Raw genomic sequence first — 25,118 nt, forward strand, 5'->3', positions numbered from 1 at the left:
TGAAGTCTTACTCAGCTAAGCTCTGTACAACTGAACAGAGGTAGCTTCTGCTTCAGGGAGCTTACAAACCTGCATCAACAACCTGTTGCCTCAATGTTTTACGTAGAGATCTCCACAACTGTCCCCCACCTTATCCCAACATTCCAAGTTACGCAAGTGAACCACAAATACCTGGATTAAACCCCTGGGCAGGCATCAAACCTGATGCTGGCCAGCATTTACTGAATTGTCCCGGTCCACAGAGCAAGGGGCACGTCTGATTACTTCGGGGACCATCAAACCACCCAAAAACATGGGTACACGGAGATGCAACAGCGTGGCTCCCAAAGCTGAGGGGCTGCCTGACGCTGCTGGGCACCAGAGAGCCCCGGGCCTTTCAGGAGTGCGGCCCCGGGGGAGGTCCCAGTCCTAGGGCCTCCAAGCACACACCCCCCCCCCCTTAACACGGCTGAACCACGAGCAGGCAAAGCCCCCCAGGGAGGCTGCAGGCCGTTCCTCACGCAGGGGGGCTGCCGGGCCCGAGGCCTGGCCCTCACACAGCCGCCCTGGGCGAAGGAGCGGCTCCCTCAGCGCCGACGGGCGGCGGGGCCGCTCCCTCTGCCCCTCACACTGCGGGGCGGAGGGCGGGAAAACCCTGAGGTGAGATGAAGCAAGGTGAGGCAGGCCCCACGGCACGCAGCGGGGGTTAGCGGCGACCGGGAACCGCCGGGGTATTAACGGCGGAGGTGGAAGGAGGAGGGGGCTCCACCGCTGGGCCCCACCGGAAGACGGTTACCTGCCCGTGGCGGCTCGGCGCGGCCCCAGCCGAGGCTTCCCGGTGCGGAGTCCCGGAAGGCGGGGTCTGCCTGGGCCCGCCCCGACGCCCTGGGCAGGTGCGCGCCGCCTCCCCCCAGCCAGCGCTGAGGGGAGGCCGCCGCCGGCGGGGCCCGAACCGCCCCGACCCCGGGGGAACCGGCAGGTTCCCCCGCGGTCGGGCCGGGCCCCGCGTGGGCTGAGGGGGGGAGCGGGAGGGAGCGGGAGGCCGGAGCTGCCTCATCCCCCCCCCCCACCCCGCACCACCCCCGCAGGGCGGGCGGTGCCCGGCGGCAGGTTCTCCGCGGAAGGTGGGGAACAGCCCCTGCACAGGGTGGTGTTTGCCAGGCATCGGCCACGTTAGTTAGTTATTGGGATGAAATGGCCCTGCTGGGGGGGGGGGGACACGAAGGCGGGGGCGAAGCTGCCTCGGCGGCTCCGAGCTTGTGCGGCAGCGCGCCCGCGCGGTGGCGGGGCGGGCACGGCACGGCTCGGCCCGGCCAGGGGCACCGCCGGCCGCCCCGCCACCCCCCGGCTCGCTTTGGGAAGGGGGAATGCATTGCCCCTTCACTCCACACCCTGTTTGCAACAGTGAGGGTACGGCTGCGGAGCAAAGCGCTCCGTACTGGGCAGGCTGTGGTCCTTCAGACGCTGCGGCCGCCGAAATAGCCGGTGCTGTTACAAAAGGCGACCTTATCTGCCAAATAAGCGGTCGGTATTTCCTTGCGTTTTGCTTTGTACAGTCAGGATATTAAAATATTAAAAGTGACGGTTCCCACAGCAACTGTCGCTCATCGCTGGTGCGCAGCGTGTAGTTATAGGGATGTGAAATGCTGAGTTTTTTCCTACATGCGAAGATGAGTCATGCATTGAAACGGTGCTGTGTTTGTATCACTGGAAAGAGCTTAAAGTTCACATGCCTTACGAGTTAAAAATACATTTGTCATTTTACATAACGTAATGGCATCTGGAGTTCTAGCGGTTAGGAAAATAATTAAAAGGGCTAATGAGTCCTTTCTCCAAGGGATAAAAAGTAGTTCAACTCAGCAGGATGCAGATCTGCAGTGTATCGCCACGTGATGTGACGCTACAGCTATTCTGCCTCAGGTTTCCCTTCCAGGCTTTCAGCAGTTCAGTGACTGGAGGGCCCGGTTCCCCTGATTCAGTTTGCCTGTTCTGGGCTAATCAAATCCCAGAGGAAAACAGCTATTTCCCGCCTTTCCTTGTTAGGTTTGGCTTCCAGCCTTCGTAGGCTTTGCACCACCTCCCGCTGTGGCAATCTCAGGGAAACATATACATCACTGTAAGCTCTCAGGTTGCAAACCTCCAATAACACTGCTCTGCAGTCAGCAGCTCACTCTTATTTTTCCTTCCCACAGCTTCTGCCTGTATTTCCTGTTCTGTTTGTCCTGGATGGTAATTTCCTTCTCTTTGCAACAGGTAACTATAATCCTCTTCCCAGCTCACAGTCACCGGGGGCCAGACCCTTCAGAAAATTTCTATATACCTCTGCTGTCCTCTGTATTGTAGAATTTGAGAAATATACCCATTCACAATGATTTGTAGCTCCCATTCCCGACCCTGCTTCTGATCTTTCCATGTAACTTACACAAAAGTCTATGGCTGACCAAAGAAAGCAGAAGTTACAATGGCTAGCACACTGAAGATTGCAGAAAGAAATTTATGGCTCTATTCTGGGAAATATTAAATGCTGCAAAAATTCCAAACAGATGTCTACTTAAGGGCTTGCTATTTTTTACGGAGTGTGTCAGAAGCAAGGAATTTCATTAAGAAATTATGACTCTTTCTCACTATTACAAGAATGAGTTTCTACAAAGTAAGCTTTGTGTGGAAATAAAGGAGGAAAAATGAGGGAATAAGACAGGATTCTTCTGTGTGAACTTAGTTGGTTCTACATGTCTCTGTTACAGTCTCCCACTGAGAGAATTTCAGCTGGTAGGATACAAAACACATTTTACAAGTCACTGCTTGAAATGATACCTTACTGAAACCTATGCTTGTTTGGGTTTATGACTCCATATTGTCTATGTACGCTTTTAGCAAAGTTCATCATTTTACCAGCAACCAGTAGTAAGTCTAAACAGGGCAAAGACCTTAAAAATCCAGTGTGAATCATGACTAATAAGACCTTACACCAACCCTCTGCTAATTTCACCCACCATAAACTCTGAAAAAGCTTTTCCTGCACCAGTCCAAGTATCAAATAACCTGACTGTACACAAAGATGACCACAGCTGAGGAACAAAAAGCAAATATATTTCCTTGCTTTTTGTGTTCATTCTTTGTCTTAGATAGATAGACTGTCCAAGCACAAAGCGTATCTCTACCCCATGTGAAACACGAATATCATATGCAGAAAATTTTTAAAACCAGTGACAAAGACAGTATTTCTCAATATCTAAAAGTCTTCGCAGCAGATTTTTTTCACAAGGAACAAGGTAGCATCTTGATACTGTAACAGCCAAAACTGTCCTGTACATCTCTCTTGATTTTGCTTAGCAGGTGCTTTTTATTCAAAGTTATTCTGACCACGCTGAGCAGCCCTAAAGCAGTCTGGTTCATTTCCATACTAGTGAAATGACTCTGCTACAGCGACCTGGTGTGGTGTCTTAGGTGGCTGTGCCTGCAAACCCGTGCTGGGTACCCACTCTGAAGTTCCCGCACTTGTAAATCATGGCCTTTGCAATCCACATGCAGTTTGTACAGAGCCAAGAGCATTCATTTGTTCAATAACCTTCTCTTAAGCCACTTAAGGTTTTGTAATTTCTCTGACAAGCTCTGGGGGAAGGACAAGCATACTGGGTCCAGGAACACATCTTGCAATTAACAAGTGGGTTAACCATTTAACCCCAATGCCTCTGACATCCTAAAGGCAAGCAAGCACAGTGCGGTCACCTTGGCTGTAGCTGTCCCCCTGTCTGGCTCTGGGAGTAGTTCCCACAATGTCTGCGTTCAAATGCCAGTTTTAGATCTCCCTGGGAATTACATCTCATATGATCAGAAACTTACACTCAGATCCTGCAGTTCCTCTTTGTGCTTGTGGCAGGTCAAGCCATGTTAGCATCCTTTGGAGATACTGATGGAGGACATGCTGACAGGCCCACAGTGGCTTATTGAGCTGGGGGACATTTTTCATTGAAAAAGGTGTTTTTATTTATTTATTGATGTTTGCTTTTCGAAGTTTTAAAAAGCCCCAGTACTATTACAGGATAAAAGCCCACTATGGCGAAAGTTCTTTCATCCACAAAAAAATCCCTAAACCTGTAAATTAAATATTAATTTTGTTTTTACCAAAAATACCCAACAGCAACAACACAAACCAACTTATTTCAAGAGAGAATTTAGTAGCTCAGCTGTACCTGCCTTGCCCCAAACTAGAATCGTAGCTTATAGGAAAAAATAACCAAACAGTAAGGCCCTAATCTTGCAATAAGCTTTGGGGCAGCAGCCCCTTTTCTCTAAGCTAGTGTGTTAACCCTGTGAGGCTTCATATTTTAGCCAGCAGGCAGTTTGGATACACTGTTCCTGATTTTTTCATGTCTTGGATATCACAGAGAGACCACTACTGTTTAACTAAAGAAGGTTAATTTTGGCTATCCCACTGGGTATTTTCACTGCCTTTTTGCCATGCTGTAGCAATTCAGTAACAGTAATATCTGGGATCAAAGACATTTCAGACTTTCTGATTTGTCATTTCTTAACAAAAATGAAATGAAATTATCTGAGTTTGCTCTCATCAGGACAGCTAGGAAAGCTGACATCATCAAATTCTTTGAGGGGTGGCACATTTTGGAGGAGTGAGACCTGAACGCTACAGGGACCTGAGTTCATTTATATACAAAAGTGATTTGCATGGAGGTTAGTCCTTTGATAGCAATATCTTGTGGAAATTGCTACAATATCAACTACAATGAAGAAATTATCACCATCAGCTGAAAATGTAGTGACTTGTTTTTCAGAAACGTTGCTTCCTCTGAGTAACAGCTATATATTTTTTCTGGTGTTTTGAGAAATCTACTCTCCGGGGTGCATTATACAGATGTCACCAAAGACAAAATCTGCTATCTTGTCAGGTTGAAGTGAGGACACAGCTTTGTCTGATTGGGTGGTAGCAACAACCTTATTAAATCTTTCAGGAAGTTCTTCAGAAACTGCATCTGTGATATTAAAAGAAACAAAGGACAGCTCTATGGAACAATACTGCGATATGAAGAAGAAAAGAAGCTTCTTGTAGGATATTTAGTTCAGTCTGTCATGTACACAGTGGTCTGAAACAGAGACTATATACAGGTTTTTTCACCTGTGTGTGTCTGTCTCAGACTTATGAAAAAAAAGGGGGGGGGGGGGGGGGAAGTGGGGGGGAAAGAAGAAAAGCCCAACAACAAGCCAGAAATTGAACACACAACTAGGAAAGCTCCTCAGCAAACAGCCTAGCTCTTTTCTCTCCATGGGTGAGGTAAAAACAGGTTTATAGAGCTCTTTCATAGGCAATGATGTTTACCTGATGCTTTGTGACCACAAAACTAGAAAAACTTCTCTTTTATTCTCAACGCCCTTTGCCCTGACTTGGGATTATAACACGATTTCTAGGAGGAATTACAAATTCTAGCTACAAAGCAGCTGCAAGTGAAGGAAAATCTCAAGAGCACCAGTTCTCACAATCTGGAGAGCGTGTCCTAATACCTGACTTAGTTCCTCAAGATTACTTCCTCCCTGTTAGCATATACTCAGCAGGCATTCTTCCATAGAAATACAGAAGAGGGTAGAACAGTTGTTTTTATAGCCCTGCATTCAGACACTGTATTACAGATACACTGTCTTGGTCATCAGGAAGATTTTGGGAGGCTCCATCCCGGCTCCTCCACTAAGGGTTGCTATCCAGGGATCTCAGAGCAGCAGGAACTCTGGGACACAGCTTATTTACAGAGGAAGTCAGAAAGATACCGGTTGGACATTGCCATTTCAGCAGAGAGGAAAAAAAAGACAAGTTTTTTTCATAGAAGTATCATAAATCAAAAGCATTCTAAATCTCCCAATCTGTCTACAGAAGATGGTGCTTCATTTTATGCTGCAGTGGAGCACAAGAAATTGATTTCTTTCATTGAAAGAGATCCTGCAATTAATGGGCATGGCAGCATTGTGTGAAAGTCCTGGGGTGGCCTTCCAGGCCACTCAGGAATACAATTTTTGCAGAAACACAGCATCTGATACAAGCAGAAAAGTTCCTAACAGATACCACACTGCCATCATCTTCTAGGTCACTACATGCCAGCAAGCCTAGGAACAAATGATACGGTGAGATCCTTAAAGGAACACAGAGGTAGCCAGCAATTTCTGTAGCCAGCAATGAAGCCCGTTGCTGTCCTGCACACCCTGCTCCTCGGGGAGCCAGCACGGGTGTCCCTGCATCCATGGCACCGCTCACCCACACCCTGGAGGCTCCTCCATTGCTCCACACCAAGTTGGCAAATCAAAACCACGACAGTGAGTCCATCACCCTCCTGTGTCGTGTTGATTACATAAACTGGTGTGCCCTGCTCAAATAATGAGGTGGTCCATCTAAACGAGGAATAGATGCTTATTACTGTTAATGTCTGTTCAGTCGCATGCTATTCCTTACCTTACAACACAAGGTGGAGGTCAGAGATGGCCTTACGGCCACACAGCAGCCTGAGGGGCAGCTTTCTTTCAGTCTTTCCTATACAAGTTCATAGCGAAGGTAAACCTAGCCTCCAGGCACAGAGACCTCTCGCAGGAGTTACGATTTCGGATGTCATTTTTCATTGACGCCAACTCTACAAAATTATGGAGATGTCCAGCTGTGCAGCTGGAGCAGCGTAACCTGCCCTGGGTGGAAAGGGGACCCTGCCCGCCCGTCTCCTCAAACACACGTTTATCAGTAGATGGTGCTGTTGTCTTGGTGAACTTTCCGAAGGGACTCACTGGCTCACGATTTCTGGATTTTCTAACCTCCTGACTTCATTGTGAGCTTTCTTTGATACCTTTCATAACTAAAGCCTATCACTCAATGATAATGCTCAACAATATTTTGTGCTACTGCCTCTGCAATGTCCTAAATCCTCAACACTGAACCCTGAGGACCATTTGTATCCCTATAAATTGGGTTTAAACAAATAATTTGTTGGAATGGCAGCATTTTATATTGACTGTGTACAGGTAACCAACTGCATGAGGCCTGGGGCACTGGCTGTCGGGCACACTGTTCTGTTTCCTGCCTAGGGCATTGCCATGTGCATGGGGAATGCCAGTGACGGGCAAAACGTTCAGGAAGAGTGATGAAGTAGTACTGGACACTGCTGACAAAACCGATCCCTAATTTTGTAGATAAAATGGCACAGGATTAGCCTGAATAAAAATTTTGAGGGGGCTGCTAAAAAAGTTTCCAATGAAAATGAATGCTCCTTTCATTAATACTCATATGCATCAGCTACCTCAGTTTAATTTTCATCTTTCAGGGTCCTGCAGGACTCACAAGAAGAGCGGCACAGACCTAGTGATTGCAGGTGGAAAACCACTGCATGAGAACGCAATGCACGCTGGACAACAGCGCGTCCACACTGGTGCGGACACCTCTGCTGCTTCCACAGGGCAGGAATACAGGGCTGCCGGCTGCAGCCTGCCTCTGCATGTTTCCACTGCACAGTCCTTAGCAAGCTTTCCTGCTCCAGAGACACAAATGGCTACTCAACCAAGGGCACAGAGCTTGCACACAAAGACTTTTCCAGAAGATGATCACTAGGTGGAGCCCAATTCTTAGTAAAAAAACACGTCAAACTAGCTTCTCTATGGCAGCGCTGCTGCAGCACTCCTACCTTCCGGCACACTACAGCTGTCCTCTCCAAGGCTGAAGATGAAATACCTTCTGAACGTGCAGGGCAACTGCAGCTCGCAGGAGGCAGCCGCCACTTCCAACGCTCTACTCTAGCCCTGCTCACACCCGCCGTGCTGCTGCGCCACTAACGCAAAGTTTAGTAATGGCGAATTTGGATACAAAGGAGCACATGCGTACAGGCGTCCCCCTGCAACCCCGAGCCACAACTGCCAAGGTAAGCCTTCCAGGGAGCTTGTGACTGCTGTGCTTGCTGTCCGCAGGAAGGGTGAGCCTTGACACTCCTCTGCCATCCCTCACCTCTCCTGTGAATTTACACACAGTCGGATGGAAGCGTGAGCTGAAGTCCGTCTTAGGCTTAGAAGCAAACTGGTCAAGGGGTGCATGTGTGACAACATTCACATCCCTCTTGCATACTTAGATGGCCCTCAGCACCTCTCACTTTGAATAGCTCAGCGTTATTAGTGGCACTCATTACTGCGCTGGCCCTGCAGTGGTCAAGAAAACGAATGTTAAGCCTGCAGAAGGCTAAGCAGCTGCTCAATCAAACAGCAGGGAGTTAAAGACTGAGTCATGAGCTGAGCACAGGCTTCCTGCTCTCAGGCTCATGCCCTGCCTGTGAGAACAACCTTCTAACCCTATCCTTATCATTACCCCCCAGCCCCTGCTCCTGGTCCCATCCGCTTTGGTTCTCAACAGCACCGTGATTACAAGTGGTTTTAAATACTCAGTCTGCTTCAATGGAGATGACACACAGCCCCTTCTCACGTTTGCTGTTATCTCTGATACCTGCAGAGGTGGCAACCCGAAGCAGGAAAAGAACAATCAAGCTTTCGTTATAAAGTGTTTAAAAATAAAGGGTTCAATAACCCGAAACGGAACTGAAGTATTTCCTCCTGGGTCACCCAGATTTAACCTGACAGTGATCTACAAGCGCAGGACGACACGGTGGTGGTGTAACCTTTTCCAGGAGCCTCAGCCGAGCTGAAATCCAAATTCCCAGGGGATTCCCAGGTGGCCAAGGCACGGGGCACCACCCGCGCCGTGTGCCCGCCGTGCCCGCGCTGCCCGGACGAGCGGTCCGCAGCGCAGTGTGCCCCGGGGGGCTGCCGCTGCGGCGGGGAGGGGCCGCGCCGGCTCGGGCCGCTGCTCCCTCGCCCGTGTCGCATCCCAGGGGAACGCCCGTTAGCCGCGGCCCCCCGGCCAGCCGCCAGCGGCACAAGCGCTCCCGCGGCCCCCCGGCTCGGGGGAGCGCAGAAACGCGAGAAGGGCGCCAAACCGAAACGGAACGAAATGTAAAAATGTAAATTACGTGTTACAAAATACAGAAATTTGAAATTAAATTTGGGGGGAAAAGTACAAATAAATGCATGGAGGCTACAAATGGGCCGGGCAGACGCGGGGGACGGCCCGCGCTGGCCGGCCCCGCGCATGCGGCGGGCGGGGGGCGGGCGGTGGCGCCCATTGGCGGGCGGGGGGCGGGCGGCGGAGCCCATTGGCAGCGCGCGCCGCGGCGGCCCCGCGTTCCTGGAAAGTTCTTGGAAATGGATCAAAGGCGTTTCCGCGAACACGCGCGGCCGGCAGCGCCCCGCCCCGCCCCGCGCGCCGCTCCGCTCCGCTCCGCGCGCCGCTCCCGCCGCACCCCTCCCCCGCCGAGCCGTGCTGACATCAACGCGGCCGTTATGGACACAGCTATTTATACCGTGCCTCCTCTTTTTTTTTTTTCTTCTTTTTTTTTTTTTTTTCCCTTTCCCCCCGCGTGGCTGATATCGGAAGGGTGATGTGAATACAATGCGATTCCAGGAATCCCTCACTTCCTGGAACAGATTAAAAGGGGCACACAAAAGATTACTTAGTAGGTTTGGTGGTGTTTTTTTTTTTTCCCCGCCGAGCTTCATTACTTCTGGAGTCAGTGAAACAGCAGGTTGCTGCTCTGCCGGCTCCCCTCCCCTGAGCCTTCGGGGAGATATTATTTATTGCTATTTATTTATTACTATTTCAGAGCGCTCCGAATATTTTTTTCTAAGAGGCTGCTCTGAAGGCAGAGTAGTTCCTCTTTAAATAGATGTCATTTCCCTTTTCTATGGTGATTTTAAAAACTTTTGTTGTTGTCGCTTCCTGACGAGCCGCCGGCGGACGCGCTGCTCCCGGCGCCGCGGGTGCGCGTTCCCCGGCCGAAGCCGCCGGCCGAACTGCGGCGCTGCCGAGGCCGAACCCGAACCCCGCCAGGCCCGCGGGCCCCCGGCCCCAGCCCCCACCCCAGGCCGGGCCCAGCACGTTCCTGCCGGGAAGCGAAGCCGAAGGAACCGAGGAGCAGAGGAGCGAGCGTTTCCCACCTTCTTCAAGACTTCATGCTTTTCCCTTGGTCCAGGAGTGACATGATCCTCTGCGTTCAGGGGTAAGAGCCTTTGCAGTCTTCCGTTACGGTGTGCCCGCTGCCGGTGATCAGGGACACCAGCCGCTGCGCCCAGCCGGCTGTGACCGCGGTGGACGCGGCCAGGGGCTGCCCGAGCGCGGGGGTCCCGGCTGTGCCTTTTAGGTGCCACAGCCCAAACCAGGGGGCCATAAATAAAGTGTTCCCGATTTCCGCGCTTCCTACCGCTGAGAACCGGGGCGGTAGCCAAAGCCTCTGGGGGAGCGAAGCCGAGCAGCAGCGGGAGCGAGCGGTGCGAGCCGGGCCCCCCGCAGGGCCCCCCGCCCGGGTCCGCTGGGAACAAACCTCCCCGGGCTCACATGGCTTGGTCTATTTCTAAGTAAGCAGTTATGCTAACCACATAATTTAATTTTTTCCTATTGCTGTTACGGGTAAGATTAAATGCATGTCCAGGCAGGCAGGCTTGCGTTCTGTAGAATGCGGCTACCACCGCTGTCCAGAACAGGCAATGTCCGAGCCCCTTCTCCGGCACCGGTGCCTCGTACCCATGTGTTGGCTCTTCAGCGTCTCTGTGATGGGCTCAGGTCACCAGCACGTGTAGATACCTGGTCTGCGGGAATCATCCAGTGCTTTCACACAAGCTACGTATCTGGAAAGTGTCAGCATTTGTTTCAGCCTGAGCCATGTCAGTGTTACCTGTCCCTCCCGTGCTCAGCGGATTTTCCTGAGAGGCACATGTGCCTTGTCTGCTTTAAATGACCAAAGCACGGGGATTTTTCTGCCATTTTTCCCCAAAATCTGTTCCACAGACAAGCAGACCTCATGCTTACTAATACTTTCCTACTACTCAAGTAGGTTTCTTTTCACTCTCATTTTTAGTCTACCGCTGCAGTTCCTATAGCCACAGCAAAAGGGAATTAATTTTTCAACTTGGGTTTTGTGAAACCTTTATCTGAAGCTTTACTGCTTCCCTTCACCATTAATAACCTGTTACGTAGCCAGATGTGTAAATGACTGTCTCTTAATACCTTTTTCTGTGATCATTTATTGCTCAGTTTTCGTTATCCTGTAGGATTTCATATATCCTGGCCTCCATACTTTCCCTCCTATTCAGACCAAGCTCCCGTGGGAGTCACGGGATGTGGCTGATGGAAGGGAGAGCAGCTTGACACTTTTTCTTGTGCTATTTGTACTGTGTTACAAAGTTTAGCTTATCAGCAAAGTAACTGCAAAGCTAACACTAAATGATATCAGACATCTGATTCTCTTGAACTTTCTTGGTTTTCCAAGGCTTTCTGAAACGCTGCTTGCCAAGGCACAGGGAAGTTCATTTGCTGTTTGTCTCAAGACTTCACACAGACTGCCAGCTGGACATCCCATATTTTATATATTTGTCTTCTTCCTCATGGCAGCTGTGGTACTAATGCTTTACTCTGTTCAGTCCTGATCCTCCACCATGTCTCTACTTTCTGTCTTACAAGCACTAATTTTCGAATACTTACTTTGCCCCATTAAAGGGCTGACTTCTTCATGTCAGCATACCTTATCCAACGTGTTCTCACCCCAGCAAACTCTTTTAATCCCTCTTACAAATGGAACTTGCATAAAAAGTTTTAGTCTGCCATTACTTGCCGATACCTCTGCTGTCCCGTCCCTGTGCTTGGAGCTTCTTTGTTTGGGCACAGCAGTGTCTCTTCTTTCTTCAACCTATGTACAAAGTTGTTCAGGACACCAGTGGGTCTATGAGAAATTCTAACCCCCTCCTCTGTTCCACTGTACTCCTTCAGCTGCAGTAGGGTGAGAGAGGGGCATAAGGCAGGTATATAGAAGAAAACCAGGAGAAGTGTAAGCATGGCCCCTTCTCTGGCTGCAGTGGAAAAATCTCCACAGTGACTGCATGGGGTCTGGGCTCCTTTGGCTTCAAGGTGCCAGAAAGTGTCAGGCAGCAGAGAGCGAGCGCAGTGGCAAACCTCATCTCGAGCACATGGGCTCTGCTTCAGAGAAATCCACGGTGGCTCAATAACAGAAACCTACTGACAAATTCACACAGTCATACCTTTTGGAAGGCTGAACTATGAACTGGTACAGCCCTTGAACAACTCTGCAATGAATCAGGAGTACATTTCCCTGTGTAACAGCTTTGCTATTTCTCCCTTCCTTCCCAGTCTCGTAGCCAATTCCTAATTTCCTCTCCAAAGCAGGTATATAAAAAGAAAGAAAGAAAAAAAAGTATTTCCATGCAAGGAACAAAACAAGTTTTCTTTGTTTTAAAAACCTTTCCCAAAGGGTTTTCCAGAAAAATTTTCCAGGAGAAAAGAAGTTCAGAGAGACTTGGAATTTGGATTATGGTATTCAAATTCTGAGGAGTAAGTGGGTAGTGAGCGGTGCAGGACTGACTTGACTTAACATTGGTCACAGACATTTTCGGCTCAGTGAACAGTGGGTATAAGAATGCACCTGAGAGAGAATGCTCTGCAAACAGTCCTGTGTAACACCCTCTTTGCACAGCATGAGCTATTATATTAGGTTCAGTACAGGGAAGGATCTACTTTATAATCCTTCTTGCTCAAAAAGGGGGGAAATGGATCAGGAATCTCCTTCCCCCAAGAAGGCAGGTAGCTAGACATTTGTGAGGACCATGACATTAGGACACCTAAATATCTTTAAAAATGCAGCCCTCAACACCTACAGGTGTAGCTCAAGTAGCACTTAAAAGAGAACTCAGAGGTTTCCCCACCAGTGATCTCCAGGTATAACAGTACATTCACATCCTCAGTGAAAGCCACTGAAAATGCAGTCCCTGTGATCGAGGGTGCTTGGTGAAGATAAGGGCTGGCAATCACTTTTATTAGGTTTGCCTTCTGACCTATTAATAGAAATTAAGAAATGAGGATCCAATACCATGAATGCCAAGTAGATATCCTGCTTCTGAAATGTGATTTGACGTATGGAAAAAGGAAGAACGTTCTTTTCTAGAAAATACCAAAAAAAGTGAGGTTTTGCCATATATTGCATGGCCAAGAAGTGTCTCTGTAGATTCAGTTTTACTGGTGCTTTTACAAAAACCTTACTCCAAACCTATATGGTCTTCTTAGAAATGCAGAGTCATGGAACTGGGCATGGCTCTCGCTCACAAAGCATTGTGAAGCTGTTTTCAGGTTATCTCTAATCTACTTCCCCCAAAATCCTTCCTTCCTGCTGCTTGTCCCATACTTGAAACTCAGCAGTTTGAGAAGGTGGAGTGCAGCTATCACCAGGTGCAGATCAGTTTACAACAAATTTATGTGCATGCCTGAAGTGTCACTGTTCACATAAAACACAGAGAAGGAGGAAGATCAGGAGGGAAGTGCTCATGACTTCAGTCTTCTTCCGCTTCTCCCGTCAGTGATGTGGGAGGCGGTGGCTGCTGCCTTCGCCATCACCAGCAGCTCCAGCAGTGCTGTGACACTCTCATGTTGAGGACTGTGTTGTATTTCTCTGGAAACAAAGACACCTTTTATGTTAACTGTCCGAAGGAATGTCTCAAGCGAGTGCATGTGGGGGACACAACACAGGACATGCAGCAGCACAGGGCACACAGAGGCGAAGAGCCTAGAAGAAAAGACAGAAACTGATGGTTTTGCTCAGGAGCTTGCCTAGGAGTTAAGACTTCTCTGGCCCCCAACATCCACCTTCCCCCTAGAGCTCTGCCTTCCTTTAGGAATCTCCATGCTGCAAAGAAGGAGCACCCATGGCCCACGAGGGCTCCAGGCTCTCTGAAACTGCACTTAGATGCTGAATGGCTACACTAACACGCTCTTCAGGCCACAGAGGGATTAATGTTCACAGCAGTCCAGTCACGGCAGAACCGCTTACTGCTGTAATCCCTGCGGGATTACAGCTGCATGGAGATCTCTGCTGTGCTGTCAGACGCTAGGGTCTGTGTAGTGCACAGGCTTGGTTGAAACAAGAATTCCCATTATTCTACTACAAGATCAGCTCACCCTGAGTTCTAACAGACACATTTAGGATCAGGTCAACCTTGAGCAGAAAGCGGGTGGGACAAAACCCAAGCTATTCCCAATTCTACTTCTAATTATATTACAGTGAATGACTAACAATCTCACTGGCAGAAAAAGAAATGTTCCAATGTTTTAATGATGTAAATGAAGCTGTAATGCTGCTATGAACCTTCCTGCCTCTGCAACTACACATTAAAAGGCAACATCTAAATATATCAGGTTTCAAATCAACTTAAATTGCAAGATAAACCACCTTTTACAAGGTGAAAGAGGCCAGCTCTCTCTCCCTGTTTCTAAGCGCCCATCTTTAGTGGTGTAATTTTTCCCCCCTTGCCTCTCTCTGAAACATAATCGTATTGAGGATCTGTTTGTAAAACATAACATGTTGTAGTACAATGTAGCATGCACTGAAAAGACACTGCAACCTATTTCAAGGCAAGGAAAAATAGCAGAATGTGCCCTTCATTTCAGACCTCATCCTTTGCTGGCAGAGGAGAAGATCAGGAGAGTGTCACTCAGGGGCATTGCAGTGGAATTGTCAGAGCCCATCATGCAGCCTCTCCCAGTTATGACCTTCCAGGAGGAGTCCACACCAGCCTTTACAGCACCAGTTCCAGACAGCAACCCACCTCAGACACGAGACCCTGAAGAAGACCTTCTCTGCATTGCAAAAACCTTCTCCTATCTGCGAGAATCTGGTAAGGCTCTACTCACAAAGTCACGGGGTCAGAAGGCTCCAGTGAGCAGGGAGCCAACTCTGCAATCTGAGCGCTAAGGAGAATCTCCTGATCCCGCTTCAGATGGGAACCTGGTTCTGTCACAGCCATGGCTGACTCTTGTGGGTGCAGCTTGTCTTATCTGCAGTCTCTACAAACTCGTGTCATGAAGTAATTCATGCTTACAAGTAGTGTAAGCAGAAGGTTTGTCTTTTGTAACTGAATCAGGAGAAAGAATTGCAAAAAAGGCCCCTCTTCCCTGTGAACTGCAATAGCTGCAAAAGTAATCATCCTCATCCCAAGCCCCAGCAAAGCAATGACAAACATAGGTAGGAAACCCTTAGAACTTGACATGCTCTTCATTCCTGAAGGTTTTACCGAGTCTGGGCCAGGTTGCTCCCCAGGTCCTTGAACTCAGTAGGCTTCAGGGCTCCCCTAAATATATTGCCAGTCCTTTAATATGTTCCTTCCCTAACAAATTCTTTCTTGGATGCTTTTCCAGGTTGGTACTGGGGATCCATTACCGCCAGTGAGGCCAAGCAGCATCTCCAGAAGATGCCTGAAGGCACCTTCCTGGTACGGGACAGTACCCACCCCAGCTACCTCTTCACACTCTCTGTCAAGACAAATCGAGGTCCCACCAACGTGCGCATCGAATACACTGACAGCAAGTTCCGGCTGGACTCAAACTACCTGTCCAAACCTCGCATCCTGGCCTTCCCAGATGTGGTCAGCCTTATCCAGCATTACGTCATGTCCTGCACCATGGAAAGCAAGAACGAGGCTCCTTACCCGCCTCCGTCTCCTCTACCTCCCATGCAAAAAGAGATGGCAGCAGCTGCAGTACACTTGAAACTCATCCGGCCGCTCAGCCGCAAAGACAGCATCCCCAGCCTACAGCACCTGTGCCGGCTGCGGATTAACAAGTCTACAGCCGACGTGGACCAGCTCCCTCTGCCCAGGCGGATGGGGGACTATTTGAAGCAATACCCTTTCCAGCTCTGAAGCAGGGCCGTTATATCTCAGGCATGACAGACACGGACAGAAATAACAGAACTTTGTGTCTTTGTCCCGCTACAGCGCGGCATCAGGTGGGCACAGTAAAGACCTGATTATCAGCAGAGACTGCATCCATCTTTCCTCTCCCCTTCTCTCTAAATCCATTCCAGCACCAGGGAGGAGTTGGTTGTTTCAGTGAGCAACGGGACACAATCTGAGCTCTGAACCTCAGGCTGCGCCGACAGTGGCTGTGAGAAAGTGCTGTAGGCATGTGCACACTACTTGAATTTCAGAGTTGCTGTGACACCAGGAATGTTAACGTTGTTATTTTTGCTATTTATTTCCATGGCAGTTTCTCTCCTCATGGTATTTTAAAAGCACCTTTTACTTTATGGGTTTTTGTTTCTTTTTCTTTTGTGACATTAGAAATAGAATAAATGCTCCCAGCCAAGTGGCAGCCAAAAATCTGTGGGAATTTGGATTTGGATTCACATCCAAATAGTACCTGTTTGAGTCTGTCTCTGTAACAGGTCATGGGAGTCCACATCCAAACTCCTCCAGACTTCTGGGGTATGTAGTACTCCGCTGAGACTGTATCTTAGACCCACCTCTACAGAGGTAAAGATTTTTTTGTTTGTTTTTTCTTCTTTGGCTACAGGGGGCTTGGTATTGTAACCTCAAAGCACAGTGGTAGCTCCCAGAGATGCATGCTGCATCATAGGTTGTGGACAGGAGACTTCTTCAAGGAAGCCCTTCTTCCTTGAGACCTCCGAGCAGAGACTCTGGATACTGAGCTTGGGCCAGGGAGCACTCATCCCATTTTTTTTCATCTTTTCCATCTCCAAAGAAAGTTTGTGACAAGACATTTAGAAACAAGTAATCAGAAACCAAACTTTCTTATTTGCAGGCAGAGAGATTTGGTTTCAGAGCACTCTGCATTTGGCTTGTGTTTGGAAAGTGCTGTTCCCTGACACTGCCCTTGTAAGACGTGGGGCAAGAACAGGGACTCCTTGACGAGGGGTTCAGAGACAGCTCTGCTGAGCTGCACCAGTGGCACACACGCCTTCGGGATATTTATTTATTTATTTCTGGGAGGTAAAAAGTTAGAAGCACCTCAGTAGAAAAGAGCTGTCCTTCCCCTCTGCTAACATAATGCCAGACTGCCAGTTGCTCTGCTTCTGCCAGCATTATTCACAAGCCATGCGGCTTCAATCACAGCTAGGTTCTAGCACACACTGGAAACCACAATTCGAGTTTTCTGCTTGCCAAGGAGGGAGACCTCTCCTCTCCCTTTCTCTGACTTGCATGTTTGTTATCCTTAATCAGATTTTTCACTCTGGGTTTACTTCTCACACCCCATCCCTTTCACTCCCCTGCAAACGAAGCACAACGGCTCTCCGTTGCTCTTTTGCAGATAGGAGGGACAAACAGCAGATGTGATCTACCCAAAACCAAGCATAGAAGGAGAAGTTGCCCCTTCCTCTTCATTTGCTTGATCCCACCACCTTCCCAGCCTGTAGGAGCCAGTCCACGCCATCAAGTGAGAGTGAAGAAAGGAACAGGCAGGTCTAGAGAAACTATCTTTTGGATTCTTTTGCCCCCAAGACCCTGTAATTTGATGATGCATGAACCAATGTTAAGGATTCCTCATTCATTTCTCCCAGGGACTGTCTCTCTAAGGCTCTGTAAATTAGAATAGACAAATCCCAGCTATACCTGAGGGTTGGGAGCAGAGGTGGAAAAGGATGGGATGGTGACCTAAGAGGCAAGCTCAAAACATGGGTGGAGTTTCTTCCACCCTATCTTAAAGCTGCCCAAAGGGACAAGATGGCCTGATGTGCTTAGTCAGTGTCTTTTTTTTTTTTTTTTTTTTCCCCCCCCTCCACATTTATACAAGTTTGTGCTCTTGCAAGCTTTGGTTTTGATACTTTGATGATTGACAGTGTGCATGTGTGATGTCAGGTTTGCTTTTTATTATATCCTTCCCTCTTGCCCCATATGGCAGCAACTGTGGGAAGGTACTGAATGAGAATGAAAACTTAAAAGGCAAAACAAAAAAGAAAGCTTTTTATTTCTTTTTTTAAATAATATAAACCATAAACCACTGAAAAGGCTTCCTTTTATCCAAACACCTCTATCTGCCTGAGGACACTGGGAACAAGGAAACCACAGCTCTTCAAGGGGCAGCAGTGATCTCAGGAAGCCCACATGGCTCAGCCACAGGCTTGGTATCTACAGCGTGTGAAAAATCAGTTTGAGAAAAGTACAGCGGGAAAGGGCAAGTTGTTCAGCGCTCTGAAACTTGCCTCCTACCTGATCTTTTCTCTGTTGGGGGTAATGAGGAAATCAAGCTTGCAGGTTTGACCTCATTGGCCCAAGAAAGCCCATGTAACAGGAGTGAATGCCTGGTTAATCCCCCAGCAGGACGATGCAGAGGCTAAGCTGAAGGCTGTAAGCTCATATGGGCAGGGACCATCTCTGTTGTATGTTTGTTCCGCATCTAGCACAATAGGGTTCTCTAGGTGCTACTGCAATACAAAAATAAACAACACAGTTACTCCAAAAAAGTCGGTTTCTTCTATCTTGAGACAGTTTGTTAAAAATCATTTGACTTGGATTTTAAATAAACATTTTAAATATATTTTTAAGCCACTCAATGTAGAAGTCTTTGGTAAAATCCAAATGGATGAATTGATTTCCTATTCACAGAAATCCTCCTCAAGAAAAGCGGGCAAACTCTTGACCATTTTTTTCAAACAAGACACAAAACCCTTAAACGAAAAGTAAAGCCTTTCCGATACTGGGAGAATCAACACTGAAACCACCATCAGTGTGGGCCCGATTTCTACACACACCAATGAGCAGCAGCAGACCCTAAGTCCCAAGTTAAAGAATGTCCCCTTCAGACCTTACTAATGACATAGAAAAACACAGGACTGATTTTTGGATTGCTTCTGTGTGCCGTAGAAAACCATTACAATCCAGGGGAAAGGAGATGGAACATAACTCGAATTCTGGCAACTTGTTTACAGCAGGCTGCAAGTTGGCCCCAAATTAAAAATCTGCTCATGGCAAGTGTTGAAAGCCAAGACCTCAAAGGCAGGCAATGCTTTGGGTGGGAGACCCATGGCATCAGCTTTCCCCCCCACGTTCTGCGGCTGCTGGGCCTCAGTCTGCCTGTACTTGCATTCTGGCCCAGCGCCTGTTCCCCTTCTCACCACGCATGAGACACAGCAGGCGGGGAAACCACCGGGGAACGGGGTCTGCCCTGTGGTGTCAGAGGGTGCAGAGGCCACCTCGTCCGTCCTGCCCCTGTGAAACGCGGGGAACACGCTGAGGCAACCCCACTGCTGGTGTGACCCCACTGCGGCCCCTCCGCACTCGCTGCCCAGGAGAGGAGCTCCCGCCACAGCCCCCCATCCTGCTGCGAGCAAGGCCCGCATGTCTCAGCTGCTGTCAGTGGTGAAACATGCTCAGAAAAAAAACAGAAGCCAACTAGTTCTTCTCCATCATTCTCTCTTTCTGAATCCACTGGCTTCAAACTTCAAAGTACTGCTTTAAACTATTCCTAAAGCATGGGCCGTCCTGGCATTTGCTAGCAGACATCGTTCCCACAACCTCGCCAACACAAGTCCGTGGGCAGATTTCCATCGCACCCCAACCAGGAAATGTCGGCAACAGAATAATCTGCTCAAGTTTAAGTTGTTAAACAAAAACAATCACATCCCTCTTGGTTTTACAGGAAATGTGGAAAGCGAGCTAGACAGGGTGGAAAAAAAAATACAATCAAAGGGGAAAAATGACAACAAAGGGAAGGAAAGGCTGCATCCACCTTTAAAAGAGAACTTTGAAACCCCTGGGAAATACTGAAAAAGATGCAGCATTTCTGACACATTATCAAATAATTTCTTAATTTCTTAGCTGGGCTAAACTCTTCCCCCAGCTACACACATGAACCCCACTGCTCCCTTTCCGCAGCTTGAAGGCAGAAAGGACTGGCATGAGTCAAGCCGATACATAACTGCAGACACACATGGTTTTACTGCAGCAGTTGTTATCTTAACAGCTCCCACTCCTGCATCTTCAGCACATTTTGTTAAAGCAAACAGGTTCATGTTCTGAAAACTCCTGCACCAAACCTCTGTGCAGACTGAACTGATTTTTACAACAGGGTTCCACATCTCTGGAAACAGGAGCAGACTGACTTGGGAACGCAGACTGACCTTTATAATCGCTGAAGCCCAGCCGCAACACCTCATGCAGCGACACCTGTACAGTTTGCTGAGCCAAGGCACAACAGTTTGGCTGGATTCTCTCTTGCTTTGCAGTTTCTGACTGCAGGCAGAAACACGGATGTGGAGCCCTCACTGAGAGTCTGAAAAGTGGACTGATAGGATCGGAACAGAAATCCCAGTCCATGATGGAAGCCACACTACCATGGCTCACTGCCACAGCAGAAATACCCCACAGTTTGTCAGGCACATACGGTATCATTTTCTGTCTTAAATCACCAGCCTTCTGAAACAGCAACACATGCAAGGGAAAAATAACCTGTTAACATGCACATGTTCCTATCCTTTCAAACTTACTGAAATCTTATTCCTTTCCCCAGATCCTCTCAAGTGCACAACTTCCCTTAGCCCAAGCCAGATGAACCAGCAAGAAATGAAATGAATCAGCAGAATGTATTTAATTCTCTTACGACAGACATGGTCAGATGTTTCCAGCACCAACCTATTACACGGCATTTTTAGCCCAAATTCCATTGGCAGTCTTACCTGCTACCTATGAAACTGAGAAAATTAAAATTGAAATTAACTGGATACTGTACGTATGGCTCTTCCGCTCTGCCGAATCATGTTCTCGTGTTCAAACCAGGCAAAGGCCAGTTACCACAGTCCCTGCCTGTCCCTCCCTGATGCCTGTGCCGCACCTGCAGTCCTCCCAGGAACACACGGTCCTCCTCCCCAGCCCTGAACTCATCAGCAGTCCAAAGGTCCGGAGCATGGGGTAAAGCAATACCCAGTACAGATCTGATGTGCCAGAGCAACTTTGGATGCCAAGTAACATCTTCAGTTCCTAGCAGCATTATCACAACACTAATGTCCTACTTTCAGCGAACGCCGCCTGCCATTCACAGGAGAAAATGAAAGGAAAAATCACCGGACTACGCAGCGCCTTGTGAACCAACCCAGCCAAAGGTAAAAATAAGGTATTATTTAAAGAGATCTCTCCTGTCCTTGGGCAGAAACATTCATCCTTTTGCCTTTTTCTGTTCACAGCAACCTAGCACTGAATTGTTAAGCAGGAGTATGAGGGACCCCAGTCGTCCAGTGCTGCCTAACAGCATGATAGCAAAAAGAGGGCTACGCTGCTGCTAAGTGTCTTGATAACACGTTCAGACTCAGACTAATTTCTTTTGAGACATGTCTGCATTCTGTCCACACCCAGTCCTGCCTATTTATTTTTTTTTTATAATCACAGGTGCCAGAGTGTCAGGGAACGAGACCGGGTGGAGGCCTGGTTTTATCTGGAGGCTAATGCTGCCTCATGTGAACCCCATTTTGATCTCCCACTTACGCTTCTTGAGAAACACAAGGATCGTGTGACTTCTGCTACACACCGCACAAACAAGTAAGGCGAGTGGTCCTCGGGAGCAGGCATAATGCTGCAACATCAATCAGACATCCATCATCTCCTCCGCCATACATCAAAAAAGAAGTTTAAAGAAAAATGGCAAAGTGGGCCTAGGAATAAAATTAGATTAGAGTCTTTCAGTATTCACATCACATAGACTGATGGGTGTATACAAACATATATTCCAAATATTTGCAAGAACTAGTTCGGGGTTTTTTTTTACTCGAAAAAAAGATTCTATTGTTTAGAGGAAAAGGCTACTGGCAGGCAAAATGTAGACCAGACAGAAGAAAAATAATTTTAATGGCTTCACTGTTAGCCTGGGCATTAAACTTCAAAAGGAAACCATGAAAAGTAAGTAAACTACAATTTGGATTTTACATAATAACATAACAATTAATCTTAACATAATAATTTAGAGGGCTTTTAGGACAAGGAAAGGGGAGGGAATACAACAAAACTTCAGAACTTAGCGAATATTCATTAAAGATGGGACTCAAAAAAGGAAATTTTATTGCAAACCATTGGTGGCTGGCTTAGTCCTTGCAATTTCCTTTTAATCAGCTGTGGTAGCGGTCACAGCTGGAGACAGGTTGTTGGGCGAGATGGCCCACAGGTCAGCCCCACACAGAGCTGGGTCTTGCATTCTTACAAATCATCATTTGAATAAATTAAATATAGAAAAGACCAGACCCCATGTAAGCAGCCTGCCCCAGCAGAAGGAAGTATTCAGTCAGAGCTGCTCCCAGCCTGACAAATCAACCCAGGTTTGCAAAAGGGCTTCCCCTCGTGACCAGGAACTGCTCTCATCCTTTGCCTCCTCTTGCTCAGACCTTGCTGGGTTTTCTCCTGAATACCATTATTTCCTCAGTGCAGTGTAACTGCACTTTGCAGCAGATCAGATTTGAGTTGCAAAATGAATGCAATGTCAGTTTTTAATTTAAAAATAGCTATTTTAAGAGAACACTCTATCTAGGCAGAAAAGGCATTTGCTCTAACGCACCCCTGTGCAACTACAGTGACAATAGAAACTTGAAATAATCCTGGGTACTGCAGCATTAGATTGTCCAAACATGTAATCGGAGACTTGGTATTTCTCAAAAACCTATGATACAATTATGCTAGATGGAAGGACAAAGGAAGAGCTGGTCAACCAAAAATCAGTGGCAGAGCTCAGCCAGGACTTGAGTTTCTTGGACTCCAGCCTGGCAGTCTGCGCAACTCCATCATGTGATTGCCTTGATCTAGAAGATATGCTGCAGCTTTTCCAGTTGTGGCCGTCGGAGAAGTGCTGCTCTTACTGAAACAGCCCTGCCTAGGAACTTGTAAAACAAAACGGGCTAAATCCAGGCTCGCTTCCCATTGAGTGTGATGGGAATTACTTTCCTTCAGGGCTGACTTTGCTCTGCTGAATATTCCTAGTTTTACAGAAAAGGATCTTATCCCTGGTGTAATTCTGACATGAATTTGTCATTAAGGGAAACCGTAACACTGAAGCGCAGGTTACTTAATACAAGAAAAACCTTCCTTCACACACTGCCCCACCAGTACGCATAAACCCTAGTCTGGACATTTCTTTTTTTTTTAAATTAAAAGGAAAGCTCACCATGCATTGGACAATTAAGTTCTGGCTTCACTTGAATTCACCTACAAATGTGCCAGCCAGATATTTGCAAAGCTACTTTGGGATGTAAACGTTAGTCCGTGGAAAACTGAGCAGACAAACCTGGACTGATCTCAGCAAACTCATTTCATGTTGGCTAAGAGAACTTTCAGTGATGACAACTCCTAAAACCAACAGATCTGGGTTGTACTTGTGACAGAGAGCCAGCGCTGAGCTCCTGGGATGTCCTCCCACCCCCCCGTCCCTTGCTGCATGTCCTTTATAGGCTCACTCGATGTAATAGCTGATCAGAGAGGCTGCGCAGTCTTTCGTGTCAGTTTTGTCTCTTCCCTTGAACAGCAATATGGTTTGAAATCTAGTTTACAGAAGGCAGAGCTATGTTTATACTTGTCAGAAGTTACCCAACTTGGCAACGGCTCTTCCCGTCATGCCCACGTCACCGCAGTCAACGCTGCAGAGGCAGTTGCAAACGCCACCTCCGGGCCCGTAGGTATGGTGAAGCAGCACGGTGCGCAGTGCACATGCTATGTGTTTGCACTTGTCTAAAAGTGTTAAGTAGTAATAAAAGGTGGTGCTATGATTAAAATGTAAATCTGGAAAAGCCTAAAACATGACCTAATATTATTTCCAGGGAACTTTTGGGAAAATATCTGTAACTCTTTTTGAAAATACCTCCCTCTCTTCTAAGCCTTTGGTTTTGGAATACTCCTTATGTTCCTTTAAGACTCTCTGCAATTCACCCCTCTTTAATTTCCTTCCCTTCAGTCCTGTGCTATGAAAGTCACTGTGGCTGGGAGGCACTGGGCAACATTTCAGAAAGAACACGTACAAAGCAGCACTGCAAGACTGCTGCAGTGAGGCAGGTCAGCTGGATGGTCTATGGGGCCAACATGGGGACTCCATATTACCCTTTTCTTTCCAAGAATATAGGAGATTGAAGGCTTCCCTGTGCCTGCAAAACTTTTTCTTGCTGATCAAATCCTTAGGAGCGAGGAGCGGAGTTAGCGTGACCTGCCAAGCTGCTGACTCAGGGGTATTCACAAACAGCACTTCCAAGCAAAAAGGTGCAAATGCTGTGATGACCCCAGTGCCTCAGGATACTGAAAACTAGCTGGGAGGGAAAGCTGGCCATTAAGGTTGTGGGGAAACGGTTCTGCTGCAGCAGTCACTGGTTCTGTTACAAAGTGAACAGCTGCACTTTCCGCTTTCAGTGGCTGCCTGTTACTCGATTCAATCCATCTCTCTTCATCCACACCATTTTCTGCCTGACATACTTGTGCACCCCCAGGCTGCGTGTAACCTTCTAGCTTGACTCCGGGTGAAGGGAAGAATTTCACCGTGCCTTGCCAGTTTGTGTGTCAGGCAGGGAGGAGGCCAGATCCACACACTCCTTCGTATGCAGGTCCCTCTTGCTCAGATGTGCCGCGTAAAGACGACACCTGAAGGCCAGTGCTTCTTACACCCCTTAGCTCTCTACTGGCTGGCTGTACAACACAGCCTGTCTTACCTGAAAAGATGAGCCTTTATTACACAAAACAGTACAAATCAGGCATGCAGCTGAAGACCAAATAGCTCACATTAGCGTCAAGTCACAGCGTGACATGGACTTCTGTACTAAGTGAAAATGTCACATGCTGGCTTCTGTTTCCTAACATAGAAGTGCATTAGCAGATTTTGACAGAAAATATGCATTGAACATCATATTGGTATTACTTCTTCATTTAAATCATTTTTAAATGAAAAAATGGTTTTGAAGGGAGGGTCCATCACAACTACTGGAAGGGGAAATACTCCACTCAGTCTTGGATGGGAAGAAAGGTGAGTTCAGAAAAAAATGGTCCATTCTATAACACAATCAGATCACCCCTGCCACATGTTGTCAAACCAGTCCTACTTGACTAATAAACAATAAAAATAAATATATTATCTTCCTTAGGCTTCTTACTGCATTTGCAGAAGGCAACAAGCAGGATTTTGTATGTTAATTTTGCAGTTTAATTTGTATTTTCCTTTTGGCCTATTATTAATCTCATAATCATCTCCTTTGCGTCAGCTCTTCTAAGAGGAATTAGCTGATGGAAGAGCAATAGTCCTGTCAAAGAGC

General features: G+C 47.7%; 2 protein-coding genes across 6 annotated transcripts in view; one reads left to right on the plus strand and one right to left on the minus strand.

Moving 5' to 3' along the window:
• The window catches only part of MAPKAPK3 (MAPK activated protein kinase 3), a 59,135-nt gene extending 49,562 nt beyond the window's left edge, over window positions 1–9,573 (minus strand). For 2 of the 5 annotated variants that reach the window (XR_005827454.1, XM_040591016.1), the window contains exon 1: window positions 776–1,000. Coding sequence is in view for 1 of the 5 variants with exons in the window: in XM_040591017.1 (XP_040446951.1) it covers window positions 8,625–9,561 (937 nt within the window). In the remaining 4 variants the exon portion in view is untranslated. Of the gene's footprint in view, window positions 1–775; window positions 1,001–8,624 lie in introns of those variants that run through there. The other 3 variants (XM_040591013.1, XM_040591014.1, XM_040591017.1) reach the window with 3 other exon arrangements.
• A 330-nt stretch (window positions 9,574–9,903) lies between these two features.
• Window positions 9,904–18,394, plus strand: CISH (cytokine inducible SH2 containing protein). The gene is made up of 3 exons (XM_040591023.1): window positions 9,904–10,061; window positions 14,510–14,736; window positions 15,257–18,394. The coding sequence occupies exons 1-3, from the start codon at window positions 10,015–10,017 to the stop codon at window positions 15,757–15,759; spliced, it is 777 nt and encodes a 258-aa protein (XP_040446957.1). The 5' UTR covers window positions 9,904–10,014; the 3' UTR covers window positions 15,760–18,394.
• The last annotated feature ends 6,724 nt before the right edge of the window (window positions 18,395–25,118 follow it).

Source organism: Falco naumanni, chromosome 4 (assembly GCF_017639655.2).
Source record: "Falco naumanni isolate bFalNau1 chromosome 4, bFalNau1.pat, whole genome shotgun sequence".
NCBI classification, from domain to species: domain Eukaryota; kingdom Metazoa; phylum Chordata; class Aves; order Falconiformes; family Falconidae; genus Falco; species Falco naumanni.

Excerpts from the sequence above, each read along its gene's own strand:
- CISH (XM_040591023.1), top strand. The coding sequence starts at position 10,015 with ATGCTTTTCCCTTGGTCCAGGAGTGACATGATCCTCTGCGTTCAGGG. Across the intron at positions 10,062-14,509 it reads ATGATCCTCTGCGTTCAGGG|ACCTCATCCTTTGCTGGCAG; the intron begins GTAAGAGCCTTT and ends CCTTCATTTCAG. Across the intron at positions 14,737-15,256 it reads CTCCTATCTGCGAGAATCTG|GTTGGTACTGGGGATCCATT; the intron begins GTAAGGCTCTAC and ends ATGCTTTTCCAG.